Raw genomic sequence first — 16,063 nt, forward strand, 5'->3', positions numbered from 1 at the left:
TGCGGCATAAAGCAACATTCACTCAGGCACTATATTATGTTTGTTGTTTAACGTTGCACTCGGCAATATTCCAGCTATGATGGCGGTTTGTAAATAGTCAAATCTGCACCAGACAATCCAATGATTGACATCTTGAGCATCGATCACAATCTGGGAGGATCCACTTTCAAAGCATGAAAGTCAAGGTCCTTGTTATATCCCCAAAGATAAGTTAGTGTGTCTGTGAGGGCCCCCAGATCCACACACTACAGTAGCCAATCTCAGGAAGCCCTTTAATTGAAACACTGGATCAGACTACTTTTGACACTGCTGGCAGTCATAGGATGACGAAAATGTTGACCAGCATATAATTCTGTATACTTAAACTGCAGTGTCACACCAAACGTTCATTTCCCACATTAATACATGTGAATTATGAATGTCATGCTGCATTACGTCTAGAATAAATATGTTGTAAAGGTATTCTAACCTTATGTTCTGAACAGCAATAATAAGAAAGAATTGTGTAACACAAAGCTTTAATTCATCATTTGGAATGGAGACGAAGAATAGGCTTGGATGTTGTCTCCAGCATAACCTTGATAAATAAATTCTAAATGTAACACTGCCTTAAATTTTTCTCTCCACACAACTTTAGACACAAAACCCTTCAATTAAAGGCAATACATACATTTCTTAATAGTAGAAACATGTTTTGGCAAGAATGAACAGTAAGACAAGATTGGTACAAATTGACATTCAATGAGCCGAGTTATAATACTAATCAGCAGTACTGATAAGGCGGAGTACAAATGGTGCCTGTTCTGAAATGTCAGGACAATGACAGACAACAGTTTTGGCATCAGTCGGGAAGACTACACCATGGACGGATTGGTTTAAATACAGTAATTCCTTTGGTAAACATAAAATTGGTAAAATACAAGCATAAGATAAAACAATTGATCACAGTAAGGACATCTACCAAGAGAGCAGGCACTGGAACATAAATGGAATATATTAAAACAACTTGGGCCTCGTAAGACTTCAGTGGAATTCTTGTCAGCAACTGGGCTTCATATCATCTTGATTAAAAAATAATGAAAAAGGATGAAAATCTATCATTTCGACTTCTAAACGATGGACGGACTCAGTGGAACTTCTATCAGTCTAGTCTCTATGTGGCTGAAATAATGCTGATGTGACATTAAAATTTTAACTCAATATCAGTCTGAAAAATAGATGTCCTAACATGTTAAAGTCGATACATATAAAATACAATGTATTGAATTATTACTTCACATTAACCAGATCACCTTTTGGAGTGAGTGAGTTGGGTTTAAAACCCCTTTGAACGTATTCCAGTTATATCGTGGCGTGTCAGCTTAATATGGGAGGAAAGCCCGAAGGGATACAGTTGTCAGATGTTAACCACTTTGGTGAAACCCACGAGCACGGGTATGGTGCTGACAAACCTAGAAACATAATCAGGGTGAACCGGGATTTGAACCCACAATCATAGGTTTCTGGCATGCCCAAGGGACACAACTCTGCACAGCAAATCGCGGCACCTCAGACTGGGCCACCCGTGCCCCCTAGATCACCTCTTGGGTCATATTAACTAAAACAACATGAGTGATACTGTATATGGAGTAACTGAATACAAATAATATCTTTAAAGAGAGTCAAGCCTTCAGTCTTGGGCCCCACGTCACAAAGCAATCTTTGCGCATAGAGGTTCAAGACTCCCAATTTAACATACTTACGGCGGGTGTTGTATTGTGGAACGAGGCAGAGGTCAAAATGTTTTAGCTCCTGCCCTATGTGAAACGGAGATCTTGTCTCAATGTAATCAGGTTAATTATTAACTGTATTATATAATTTGAGTTGACAGAAAAGTGGCATTTGAACGACTTGCAACTTAAGGAAGGATTTTGCCCATGCCTAGTTTCCCTCTAAAATGGATTTTCCAGTTGCAAATGCCAAGGAATGACTCTCTTTATCAATAAGTCTGCTATAAAAAGATCAGAGTTTCTCCGAATAAATACTGATGGTATTGGGGATAAATACTGAGGATAGCATTGTTTGACGTGACATCCTGTGTGCTCTTGCTATATTGACCTTGACCTCGGAAGATTCACCGAATTAGATGCAATGTAATCAGCCTGTTTCTGAAGTGGCCAATCACTGACTGTGTAACATCAGCCAACCAGATGTCTCAGCCTTTCATTGAGTTCCCTTTCTTTCTGCAGCAGATTGTTGGAGTGTTTCTTGAAGGCATCAAATTCCTGCACAGAAAAGAAGCAATTCCAACATCAAAATATTTTTGAGTCAGTTATCACATTGGATGTGCTCGATTCCAATTTAATTTTATTTGCACTTAAACCAAGAATGAAATATTGGGGAACTACTCACATGGGATATTAAGAATAGTTATTATGTTTGTTTGTTTAATGCCACACTCAGCAATATTCCAGCTATATGACGGCGGTCTGTAAATAATCGAGTCTGGACCAGACAATCCAGTAACTGACATCATGAGCATCGATCCACGCAACTGGAATACCATGACATGCATCAACCAAGTCAGCTAGCCCGACCACCAGATACCGTTAGTCACCTCTTACAACAAGCATAGTCGCCTTTTAATTATCTAATTAGGAGTATTTTTTTCTTTCCTTTTCTTCAGCAATATTCCAGCTATGTGACATCAGACTATAATTCAATCGGGACCAGACAAAGCAGTGATTGATATAATGAGCAACAACTGGGTAACGGCATGCAATCAACCAAGACACAGACGTGACCATACAATCTATTAAGTTTTCTCTTCCAACAAGCGTAGGTTGCTAACCCAGAATCCCCCAGGGGAATCATATGTGTATATTACTATTTGTGATAACATAATATGTGACCAACCATGAGATCAGGGACTTTATGGGAGGAAAATCCCATTTCAACTTATTATATTTTACAACCACAGATTCTTAGGACCACAAAAATACAATTCATATGTATTACAGAGATACATTGGATCTAACATCTGGACTCATTTTCTGCAAAGTCCCATGTTCAGACTTATACCGTATTCGACGTAATAAGCGCCCACGGCGATATTTGCTAATATATTGGCTAGTGAACAATCCCAATCAGCACCCCTTCCGATTGATCAATGTACACAAGACTTATTTATTCGTGTATAATACGCACTCGTGTGTTATATCACCCTTTATTATGGGCAATTAAATTCTTGGAAAATATATCTGTCGTATGTAAGCATTTCAGGCACGAAATTTACGATCTTTCAACTCAAAATAATATTCTAATAAGCGCCCCCTATTTCTGATTTTGAGAGCCCCCTGTCCGCTTATTACGTATCTGAATACAGTAACTGTTTATGTTATGATTGCAGTTTTCAGATATAATGTTTGATTAACTGAAAGTAGATATATATGCTGAAATGTTTGGGAATCAACCATTTTGAGATGAATTGTGAATTCTACTCTGCTCTGCACATGAAGTTGGAATACACCATATACTAGGGCTGGTACGAGTCCAAATGTAGAACCTGGGTACCCGACCCCCTATTTCACAGCCCTACCCTGGTACCCACTGTAGGTCTCAAGAGTTGGGAACAAAATGTCTGTTTGGTAATTGCTTACCGCAGCCCTGGCCAAAACTATTTAGATTCATGTATCAGATCATGTGTCCACTGAAATTGACTGAAGCTTTATCTTTACTCAAACATATACGAGGCAAAAGGAATGTGTTCATCATCAGAAAGAAATGCAAACATTAGCGACTTGCAGTGTAACCACTGAGCTATAGTGAATTTTTTTCATTAAACAATATATCGCATGACTTACCATAGGTCCGGGTAGTCCTGTGGGTACCCGGTCCTACCCAGGACCCGCCCAACCCGAGTTACCCGTCCAAGCCCAACCATGTATTGTTTACATTTTACATCACAACAGATTACACTAATTAACTAGAAAATTAATAACCTCACAGACATGCACCTTGATCATGTTCATCAGTGTTTCAAAGCAAGGCTTCTAATGTGAGACGAATGCCTAAAGTGACTCAGGTCAAAGTTTTGCAAATTGGGTACAACCCATGTGACTGGGTATGGTGCGGACCATCTTCCCGAGACAAGAGAGTTAACTGACTATGAAAGTCCAGTTTCCACCCTTGCCAAACTAGACTGGTATTATGGAGTTACATTTTGGCTGGACTAACGAGTCTATGCAGAGTCCAATCACAATCGTGCAACGAAATCAAAATCCGGTTCATATACTGTAATGCAGATTTTGGTCGATTGCAGGATTTGCAAAGCATGTGAACTGCCAACTTGTTGTCAACAGATATTTTCCAAATCTTTTTATGTTTTTAATCAAGGTGCTCAAGTGATTTGATGCTCCTTGCGATGTAAGACCCGTTTTATCACAATATAGATCTTGATTATCGGTCAGATCGTCTTGAATGGGCGCCGCCATTTTGTTTGAAGCAAATGCAAGTGATATGAAAGGTGAAATCTGATTGGTCCATAGGAGATGCTAAGAAGGGACATAACTGGTAATAACCACTGGTGGCACTACGATCGAGCCTAGGAATTCCAGCCTAGATAAGCAAGGGTGGAAACTGGACTTTAAAAGTCAGTTAACTCTCTTACCTCAGGAAGATGGGTGCGGACAGATAAAGGATAAAAAATTGTGACTAATCTGAGATTTTGATCAAAGAAACAACTGCACGGCAAGATCAGGCACCAAAGGCCCATGACCCTCACCAGTTAGGATGTAATACAACTGCACATATCGATACGGTAGAATACAGAGAGACATCTTGGATTGATTTAGAGACTTCAAATTTGTACACAATTTGACAGACATGGAACCCAAATACATATTATGTGAAAGTGAACGATGGATCATTCATAGAGACACGGTGCCATGCATTGTGAATGTAGAGTGAGTGAATATGGTTTTATGCCACTTCCAGCACCATTGGCACAATACCAAGAATGGGTTTGACATCATTCCTTTATGGTGAGTGAGTGAGTGAGTGAGTGTTTTACGCCGTTTCAAGCAATATCACGACGGGGAACACTAGAAATGGGCTTCACACATTGTACCCATGTTGGGAATCAAACCTGGGTCTTTGGAATCACGAGCGAATGCTTTAACCACAGGGCTACCCCTTCTCCCAATGTGTGAGTGGTGACATGAACTACATGAAATGCTGTGACACCAATTTCTACAGGTCATACCTCGATCTGATCCCGCAGGAAGAACAGAGAATGTCATACATGAAGGGAAACAAAATTAATTCATCGTCAAAACATATTCAGTTGAAGATTTGTATACAGGTGTGAGGCAAGTAGTATCTGTATACAGGAGACACAAGTAGTTTCTGTATACAGGTGTGAGGCAAGTAGTATCTGTATACAGGTGTGAGGCAAGTAGTATCTGTATACAGGTGTGAGGCAAGTAGTATCTGTATACAGGTGTGAGACAAATAGTATCTGTATACAGGTGTGACACAAGTAGTATCTGTATACAGGTGTGAGGCAAATGGTAACTGTATACAGGTGTGAGGCAAGTAGTATCTGTATACAGGTGTGAGGCAAGTAGTATCTGTATACAGGTGTGAGGCAAGTAGTATCTGTATGCAGGTGACACAAGTAGTATCTGTATACAGGTGACACAAGTAGTATCTGTATACACAAGTGAGGCAAGTTGTTTCTGTTTAAAGGTGTGAGGCAAGTAGTATCTGTATACAGGTGTGAGGCATGAAGTATCTGTATACAGGTGTGAGGCAAGTAGTATCTGTATACATGTGTGAAGCAAGTAGTATCTGTATACAGGTGTGAAGCAAGTAGTATCTGTATACAGGTGTGAGGCAAGTAGTATCTGTATACAGGTGTGAGGCAAGTAGTATCTGTATACAGGTGTGAGGCAAGTAGTATCTGTATACAGGTGTGAGGCAAGTAGTATCTGTATACAGGTGTGAGGCAAGTAGTATCTGTATACAGGTGTGAGGCATGTAGTATCTGTATACAGGTGTGAAGCAAGTAGTATCTGTATACAGGTGTGAGGCAAGTAGTATCTGTATACAGGTGTGAGGCAAGTAGTATCTGTATACAGGTGTGAGGCAAATAGTATCTGTGTGCAGGTGTGAGGCAAGTAGTATCTGTATACAGGTGTGAGGCAAGTAGTATCTGTATACAGGTGTGAGGCAAGTAGTATCTGTATACAGGTGTGAGGCATGAAGTATCTGTGTGCAGGTGTGAGGGATGTAGTATCTGTAAACAGGTGTGAGGCAAGTAGTATCTGTATACAGGTGTGAGGCAAGTAGTATCTGTATACAGGTGTGAGGCAAGTAGTATCTGTATACAGGTGTGAGGCAAGTAGTATCTGTATACAGGTGTGAGGCAAGTAGTATCTGGATACAGATGTGAGGCAAGTAGTATCTGGATACAGGCGTGATTCAAGTAGTATCTGGATACAGGTGTGAGGCAAGTAGTATCTGTATACAGGTGTGAGGCAAATAGTATCTGTATACAGGTGTGAGGCAAGTAGTATCTGTATACACAAGTGAGGCAAGTAGTATCTGTATACACAAGTGAGGCAAGTAGTATCTGTATACAGGTGTGAGGCAAATAGTATCTGTATACAGGTGTGAGGCAAGTAGTATCTGTATACACAAGTGAGGCAAGTAGTATCTGTATACACAAGTGAGGCAAGTTGTTTCTGTTTAAAGGTGTGAGGCAAGTAGTATCTGTATACAGGTGTGAGGCATGAAGTATCTGTTTACAGGTGTGAGGCAAGTAGTATCTGTATACAGGTGTGAGGCAAGTAGTATCTGTATACAGGTGTGCGGCAAGTAGTATCTGTATACAGGTGTGAGGCAAGTAGTATCTGTATACAGGTGTGAGGCAAGTAGTATCTGTATACACAAGTGAGGCAAGTTGTTTCTGTTTAAAGGTGTGAGGCAAGTAGTATCTGTATACAGGTGTGAGGCATGAAGTATCTGTTTACAGGTGTGAGGCAAGTAGTATCTGTATACAGGTGTGAGGCAAGTAGTATCTGTATACAGGTGTGCGGCAAGTAGTATCTGTATACAGGTGTGAGGCAAGTAGTTTCTGTATACAGGTGTGAGGCAAGTAGTATCTGTATACAGGTGTGCGGCAAGTAGTATCTGTATACAGGTGTGAGGCAAGTAGTATCTGTATACAGGTGTGAGGCAAGTAGTATCTGTATACAGGTGTGAGGCAAGTAGTATCTGGATACAGGTGTGAGGCAAGTAGTATCTGTATACAGGTGTGAGGCAAGTAGTATCTGTATACAGGTGTGAGGCAAGTAGTATCTGTATACATTTGTAATATCTGTATACAGGTGTGAGGCAAGTAGTATCTGTGTCACCTTGAGAACTTCTTTTTGTCTTATGTTGGCTTCCAATAAGTCTTCACGTAACTTCCGCACTTGGATGTTGGCATTGACCGATGATGCCTCAGATCTGAAAATGGAGCACAATGATTTATAATAAAAACGACATATCAACAGTTAGCAAAGCAAAATCATATGTACACAAGCTGACTGTAAACGTCCTTACTGCTTACGCGCTGGTCATTGTATTCAGTTATTTGCAATACTGTTGAAGACTTGGAGTGAGAGTGATTTGGGGTGAATGGTCACATTTTCAGCCTAGGTGAAGACATTTATCCCATCCATCCATCTCACCTTATCACCATTATGATTCAACCCTGGATCTTGCAGGCCACTGAGTTGTTGGTTTCGTTAAATGTTAAAAGTTAGTTTGTAAATATATAATGAGATCTTGCTAGAGCGAGACTCCATTCAAGATGGCGGCACCCAGCAAGTGTTCAATGTCGTCCGGGTAACTTGTTACTAGTAAGTAATGTTCTATGTGATGGTTGATGTGACGTAAGTGAGGCAGGTTGTCAGGAATGGCCATTAGTCTGGTTCAGAGTGCTGCTGCGTGCACACATACATGTCTCTTCTTGAATATAACCGAAAAAACAGCATTGACTAAAGACATTGTTGTGTCATCACTGCATCATTCCGATATAACAGTTCGTTTCTAGACCCTGACTATTTTTTTAAACCTACTGAAATTTCTCCTCCATCTTCCGGACAGCCTTCTCCATCTCCTCCACTTTCCTCTGCAGAATCTTGTTGTCTGTCTGCTCCTTCTACAACAGAAACCCCAGATTCCTGGTTAGAATGGTTTCCAGATTCCATCAATGTTTATACAGTAAATTGATTGATGGACACAGAGAGCTGACTCTGTGTCCATTAGACAATTCACTGGCTTCCAATCATCCCAATCAGCTTCCGTGGTTGTTTACCCTGTCCCATTGTCATCCACTGGCTTCCTATTATCTTAATCAGCTCTCTGTGTCCATCAATCCATTTACTGTATAAACATTGATGTTAATAAGTATATATACCTATGTTGTTTAGCACTATCGAAATACGCATCAGTCGGAAAGCGCACGTTACATCTCCAAAGTAAGTAAGTAAGTAAGTAAGCACTATCAGGTTTCGGAGTCCACATCGCACAACCAACCAAAAACACCCAATCTTACCGACTCCCAAACAACCAATCCATATACACGGCCGAACTCATGGGCATGGCCTCAGCCCTACACAATCAGCAATCTAAAAAACACCAAAAAATAATCATCCTAACCGACTCCCTCAGTGGACTACAAGCCCTCAAAAATAAAAACACTAAAAACCACCCCAAACTAATAAATCAAATACTCAAAAGCTCAAACAACTTAACTAAGGCAGGTAAACAAATAGAGTTCATTTGGATCCACGCCCACGTAGGAATCTTTGGAAATGGAAATGCAGATAAAGCAGCAAAATTATCCCTTAAACTTCCAGAAATAAGCTTAAACTTACCCAGCTCAAAATCAGGAATCAAAAGTGTCACGAAACAAAAAATCAACAAAAAATGGCAAAATATATTCCAAAACTCAAATAGCCAAATCAGGAAAGTTCTATGGCTATGTTGACCTACTGTCTGTATAATACTATATTGACCTGTCTGTATATTGCTATATTGACCTACTGTCTGTATAATACTATATTGACCTTTCTGTATATTGCTATATTGACCTACTGTCTGTATGTTGCTATATTAACCTGTCTGTATATTGCTATATCGACCTACTGTCTGTATGTTGCTTTATTGACCTTCTGTCTGTATATTGCTATATCGACCTACTGTCTGTATGTTGCTATATCGACCTACTGTCTGTATATTGCTATATTGACCTACTGTCTGTATATTGCTATATTGACCTACTGTCTGTATGTTGCTATATTGACCTTCGGTCTGTATATTGCTATATTGACCTACTGTCTGTATGTTGCTTTATTGACCTTCTGTCTGTATATTGCTATGTTGACCTACTGTCTGTATATTGCTATATTGACCTACTGTCTGTATATTGCTATATTGACCTTCTGTCTGTATATTGCTATATTGACCTACTGTCTGTATATTGCTATGTTGACCTACTGTCTGTATATTGCTATATTGACCTACTGTCTGTATATTGCTATATTGACCTTCTGTCTGTATATTGCTATGTTGAACTACTGTAGTATGTTGGTATTTACCGTGATGAGCTTCCCCCTCTGCATGGCAAGGTCAAGGAGCTCGTCCTTCTCCCGGGACAGCTGGGCAATCTTACTGCTGGCCTCGGAACTGGCGGACTGCTTGCTGTCAATCTGCAGCTGGAGCTTGTGTGTGGCTCCTGAGCCAAAAACATGTGTTAGAAGTTAGGATAGGAGAATGTGTACAGTTCTATCTCGCCCATGAGATTGAAATTAACAACCAATCAAAATCATGCCTCATCTGAACGAGAGTTCGGCATAGATCTACATAGAAATTTACAGCCAGATCTGAGTGAGCACTCAATGTATTTAAGCGAATTACAAATATATTATAAATGATATTTTAGCTGTTTAAGATGTTTCACGGAATTCTAAGACGGCTGAGGGAAGCCCTTACGCTACAAGACGTTCCAATAATAACGATAACGATACTGCCATAACACTGCCAGAGAATGCTGTATACATCTGACACCGAAGGTGTTGAACTTATAGGGAGGTACTAAAAGGAGGAACTTGTCAGCTGAACGAAAACTTCTCAAAGATTGATACACAGTAGTGAGAGAATACAACAATAATAATAAGACACTTGCTGACATGCAAGAGATATTCCCAACACGCACGCCTGGCTCGTACCTTTCAACCTCTCCTCCGTATCCTGTAGTTTGTGTTTTAGTGCGGACATCTCGCTGCGGTGTGTATCTCGCATATTCTGATTCTCAGACTTGTACATTTCTTCTTTCTGCTTAAATTCCAACTGCATTTGCCTAAAAATATTATTATGCCAATCGGGAAATGACAGAGCAAAACTGACATTGATTTTTACTCATATGACATTAAACATGATCAAGGTAATAAAACTGATTTGAATTTGTTCACTGACAGAGAGGGAAATATTTGTTAACACTAAATTTATCTTCAACGTTCGGCGAAAAAAGTAACCTAACTTCAATAATTATCAGACCTGTGAAGATCCGGGGTAGAATAGGTCTTCAAAAACCCATGCTTAACATAAAAGGTGACCATGCTTGAGGCGACAAACGGGATTGGGTGATCAGAATCGCTGACGCGTTTGATGCATGTCATCGTATCCCAATTGCTTAGATTGATGCTCATGATGTCAATCACTGGACTGTCTGGTCCAGACTCGATTATTTACAGACATAAAGCTGGAGTATTGCTGAGTGTGGGATTAAACAACAAACAATCAAACAAACAATAATTAACAAAACTAGACACCACTGGTCAGGGTAAGAAACTAACAGTTTTTGTCCAGTTTGGTAAGGACTACAGGACTAGTGCCAATTTCTAACGCTGCTGGTTTGTACAAACACATCTTGGCCGTGTTAAAGTGCAACTCTGCATCAAAGCCCTTCGTGTGTCCACTGTTCCTGCCTCCCATTTATGTTGTGTACAGACAGATTCTATGTGCGATCTTTTTCAATTAATCTCAATTGGGGATTGCCTTGAGCTAATCACGCAATGTCTTCACAACTGGGCTGGATTTTACTTTCTCCATGCCAAACACCAAATAGAAGCTGAATTTAAATAGAAGTTGAAAATTCACAATAAATTGTATACAGTGTTCCCTCGCTACAACGCTACCAATGGGGTCCAAATAATTGGTGGGCGTTATAGACGATGAGCCGTTTAACCGAGGCGGAGGCAGGGGAGCGCGCTCGGCCAATCTCACGATCTTCGCCTTGTCTCGCACATTGCAATGATACAAGTTGTTTACCGTTCATAGTGTAAAAATATATATCAATTATGTTTTCGACGTTTGTTATTATTTACAAGCCTTAACTGTCACATTAAATGTGATCCCTCACATTATATTTATATACTTATCCTATCTCACACTATGCATTTGTCCCTCTTTCGATCCCGGTGTGGAAACGCCCAAGAACAAAGTTTCCAGCTTCAAAGAAACATTTCACCCAAACACATCCCAGCATCACCATGGTCACAACCTAAACAAATGAGTCACACACTGTAATCCTGTGTATAGCGAAGTTTGACGACCTGATCACCTGCCATAACTTGCCACATCATTCTCTTTCTTACAGGACAGGCTTTTGTAACTGTGATGCGGGGATGGCCGGATGGGCATATAGCATGTGAAATAGGATAAGTATATTGATATAAAATTTGTTGTAAAATTTTCAAACTTATCCTATCTCACACTATGCATTTTATCCCACGGATACCCTGTATTAGACTACAACCTTGAGATGTACACGAGGAAGCTGGTGCTGAACAATGCTTCAACCACATGACCGTTTCACAGTTTAGTGTTCAACGACAAGACTTCGTGAATGGGTAAACACTAGAAATACCCTCAAAATTAGTAGGACTTATAAACCTACTGGCTGTTTGCGTAACTCGATATGGAGTTTTTAAAATTGTGGTAACACCTCGCAGGAGGGCTTACAATCATTGTAAACCCTTGACAGAACAAAAACTATGAACAGCCTACGAGACGCACATGCAGATTTCGTGCCATTGCGAGACGAACGTGCAGATTTCGCACCCTTGCGAAACCCACGTGCTGAGGTCACCGGTTCCATTGAACCGAGTTCACGACTGCAGGCGATATTTCATCTCCGATACAGGTTATACATTTGAGAGTTTTTATTACAGTTATTTAATTAAACACTTGTCTATGCGATGAGTCGGTTTATAAGTTGGACAAACCATGTCTCCCCGAGATTAAGAGAGATTGTAAACCCTCATGTGAGGGTTTACAATCTCTAATAATCCCTCGGAGACATGGTTTCTCCTACACATAAATCTCATGACATCAGGCAGTACATGTGTTATGTGTCTTCATGTAGCACATCGTTTCAAGAACGACTGCATAGCTTTGAAGTAGGGAGCCTATTCAGCTACGACTTGTAACCAATTTGGATGGGGTCTCCAGTCAATTAGTTCAACAAGACGGACCACACATGCTATCTCCAACGGACAATAGGGTGATCCAGATTGGCATCTCTTTTGACGCTTTGTCAAAGCTGTCAATCATGCCCGCAGGATTGAAGCAAGCCATTGGTGAAGTGAGGTGAAATGGGGTTTAACGTCCCGTCCAAGATTATTACACTTACATAGCGATGTGATTCATGTGTGTGTGTATGGCTGATTGTACCAGTTCAGACTGATGCCGATTCATAGTTCTAGCCCACTGAGATACCGTGTGCAGTTTAACATGAATACCCCATTCAGACACAGTTTACTGACTCTGAGCCAACCAGCCCTTGCTTTAGCCCCTTAATGTCGAGCGCCAGACAGGGTAACAACAAGTACCATCTTTTAACATCTTAAGGTATAACACAGACCTTCCATTCCCAGGGTGGACACTCTTAACACTAGACCACGGAGGCGGTCTCTCTCAAACCAGAGTCTGGTGACGTCAATAGCATTGATTTCACTAACTCTGGACGTGAAGAGGAAAACCTCCTTCTGGGGGACATTCTCAAAATCCTTCTCTTCTAGGGGTTCATAGATTTCCAAAGTTAGATGTGGTAAAATGACATTATGGTCCTAAGAAGATGGACGAAAATGGGACGATTGGTCTGCAAGTTTGTGAGGGGCCTGCAGCTCCGCAACCATAGATCCCAGAGTCTGTAGTACAGTACCACACGGAAATAACGAACACGGATATAGCGAACAAATGGATACAATGAACTGTTAAAAAATCCCTGATTTATCTCCTATATAATATCCTATAAAATTTACGTATATAACAAACTCTCAGTTTAGACCCGAAAATTGAGAATTATTAATGCTGTTGATGCTGGCATAAAAACCAAGAAAGACATTGCAATGAATTTAATGTTATTAAATGAATGTTATTAAATGAATGTTATTAATTGTTATCAATTGAATGATCACTGCAATCACAGAAGTGATTCAAGTTAAGTAGTGAGTGTAGCGATATACTACCAATTTGCTTACACGTCGATGTCGGGCATGCCTAGCTTGGTGTAGACAGCATCGGAGGTTCAGAAGACAAGACTGGGTTTACAGATGAGTCCCAGTTTCATCTGGACAGCTGTGATGGTCATGCAAGGGTCTACACATTTAAGTAACGCTTGCTTTACTCACATCGTCAGTTTTGGGGTTGAAGTGTAGTGGTATGAGCTGGCATCACAACTCATGAGAGAACACAACTCATCACTATTAATGGAAATTTAAGTGGCATACGCTCCCGGGACGACATCTTCCAAGATTGTGTTCTATATTTGTGCTAATGCAGGGATATAACGTCATGTTGTAGCAGGATAATGCCTGCTCACACGTTGCAGACTTTTTAAGGCAACATAACATTACTGTACTTCCATTTGCCAGCTGTTTTTGAGACATGTCTGGAATGAGATGGAACAACACCTACGACAGGACCAGAACCAGCCGGTAATGCTAACTCGGTTGGGCTAATGTTTGAAACTTCTAGAATCTGGAACAACATCCAGGCTGTTTTCAATCATCTGGTGTCTTCAATGTGCTGTCACTGGATCGCCTGTATCAACGAAAATGGTGGTCACACCCGATACTGACATTGTTTGTTGTTTATGACGCACTCAGCAATATTCCAGCTATATGATGGTGGATTGACTATAATCAACTCTGGACCCAACAATCCTGTGATTGACATCATGAGCATCGATCAACGCAATTGGGATACGATGATATCAACCAAGTCAGCGAGCCTTACCACCCAATCCCGTTAGTCGCCTCTTACGACAAGCATAGTCGCCTTTTACGTGTGTCTGAGTCGGAGTGCGAGACTGTCGGATGAACAGGTCTAAATAGCACTGATTTAATCGGTTCAGATCATTAGTGTCGGATAAAGCCGATCATCAGATTAACGAGACTTGACTGTACATGATGCATGTAGGTGTTATGTATGATGGAGACTTACCTGCATCTCTGTTCTATGACAGTGTATTGCGACTTTATCTCTGAACATTTCTTATCAAGCTCTGCTATCTGTTGATCTCTCTCTGCAATAGCTTGTGAGAACAGTTTAGCATTGTCTTCTCTCAATTTGGCATTCTCAGCTCTCAGCCCTTGATTGACTCTCTTGTACTCATCTTTGTACTTGATCATTTCCTCATGATTTGATGCCAAGTCATTAAACCTGGAATCTAAAATATTGAATTTACGTATCTCATGCTGCAACTGCTCATTGGCATTGTCTCGAAATTCCATCAATTCTTTATTTATAGCATCAAGAGTTTGAGTCCGAATCACAGCCTCGTCAGCTCGCTGTTTGAGGATCATAATAAGCTGGGACTGTTCATCAATGCGAGATCTCAGCATCCCAGCTTCTGTTTTATCATCTTCTGACAGTGCACGGAGCTTGGATAGAGTCTGCTCCATATCAGTCATGTCCTGAAATTGCAAAACTCTCAACATCAACATGATTAGGCTTTATGTTTTGGCTTAGCCTTAATGTTTTATGTGTGAAAAGTCCTCATCAGAAGATGGGAAACAATAAAACAAAAAACATATTTCAGATTTATTATTGTTTGTTTTTAAAAAATTATCTACTGAAAAGGACTATGTTGATCAATGTAACTTCAGCTTGTTTGTCATCAGTTTAACCCATTATGTATGTTAATTTTCTTGTGGAGAACAAGCAGCTTTAGATTTGGCAATAACAAATATAGTGTTTCTCAGGTTTTATTAGTTTCTACTCTTTGTTGAATTAGGATCAGCAGAATCAGTAAAACCAATAAAACACAATAAGACGAAATCATGAATATCCCCTGCCACAACTTAACTAGTTCTGATTACAAACGTGATGTCAGAAATCCCAAACAGAGAATGAACTGACAGACCGCTAATCTGATGATGGGTGCAGGCAAATACATGAATTCAAAAAGGAAAGTTGGGGACATGCAAAAGTGAATGTTGTTCGTGGGCCCTTATGACAAGCATTGGTTGCTGAAGACCAGTTTTAACCAGTATCCTCATAAGGCCACTGAGGGAGGTATGTTATTTCTGATGAAAATGTAGATACACAAATCACACACTATTTATCAAAACCAAAAGATGAATTCTGCTCTTACACTAGATCAAATTTAGACAAATATAAATTAATAAATATAAATTCTTTTTGAAAATATCATATCATATTTAACTTGCTACTTCAAAATCTTCAGTAGAACATTTCAATAATTCCTGGACTTATTGATCTTTCCGTAACACGATTGTAATCACTGATGATAAATTGACATGATCAGCTGATGAACAAGCCACTACCTTCTTGCTATCCCTGACAACTTGATGGACATTCCTTGGCGATTGTTGATTGACGGACGACATCTTTAACTGTATATCGGCTTCACCCTATCTTGAAGTGATATGGTTCAAAGATAAGTATTAGTGAAGTTAAAACTTTCTCAAACGCTCTGTTGCGAACCAAAACAATTTAGCCGGAA

At 40.1% G+C, this 16,063-nt stretch overlaps 1 protein-coding gene across 1 annotated transcript; it reads right to left on the reverse strand.

Moving 5' to 3' along the window:
- Positions 1-559: 559 nt before the first annotated feature.
- On the reverse strand, positions 560-16,047 carry LOC139464540 (coiled-coil domain-containing protein 89-like). The gene is made up of 7 exons (XM_071246062.1): positions 15,885-16,047; positions 14,539-15,011; positions 10,260-10,390; positions 9,630-9,766; positions 8,106-8,188; positions 7,398-7,491; positions 560-2,264 (listed from the first exon to the last, which is right to left on the reverse strand). The coding sequence occupies exons 1-7, from the start codon at positions 15,945-15,947 to the stop codon at positions 2,178-2,180; spliced, it is 1,068 nt and encodes a 355-aa protein (XP_071102163.1). The 5' UTR covers positions 15,948-16,047; the 3' UTR covers positions 560-2,177.
- Between the last annotated feature and the right edge of the window lie 16 nt (positions 16,048-16,063).

The sequence above is a fragment of the Haliotis cracherodii genome, unplaced genomic scaffold (assembly GCF_022045235.1).
Source record: "Haliotis cracherodii isolate W230 unplaced genomic scaffold, xgHalCrac1.p SCAF_17, whole genome shotgun sequence".
Taxonomy (NCBI): domain Eukaryota; kingdom Metazoa; phylum Mollusca; class Gastropoda; order Lepetellida; family Haliotidae; genus Haliotis; species Haliotis cracherodii.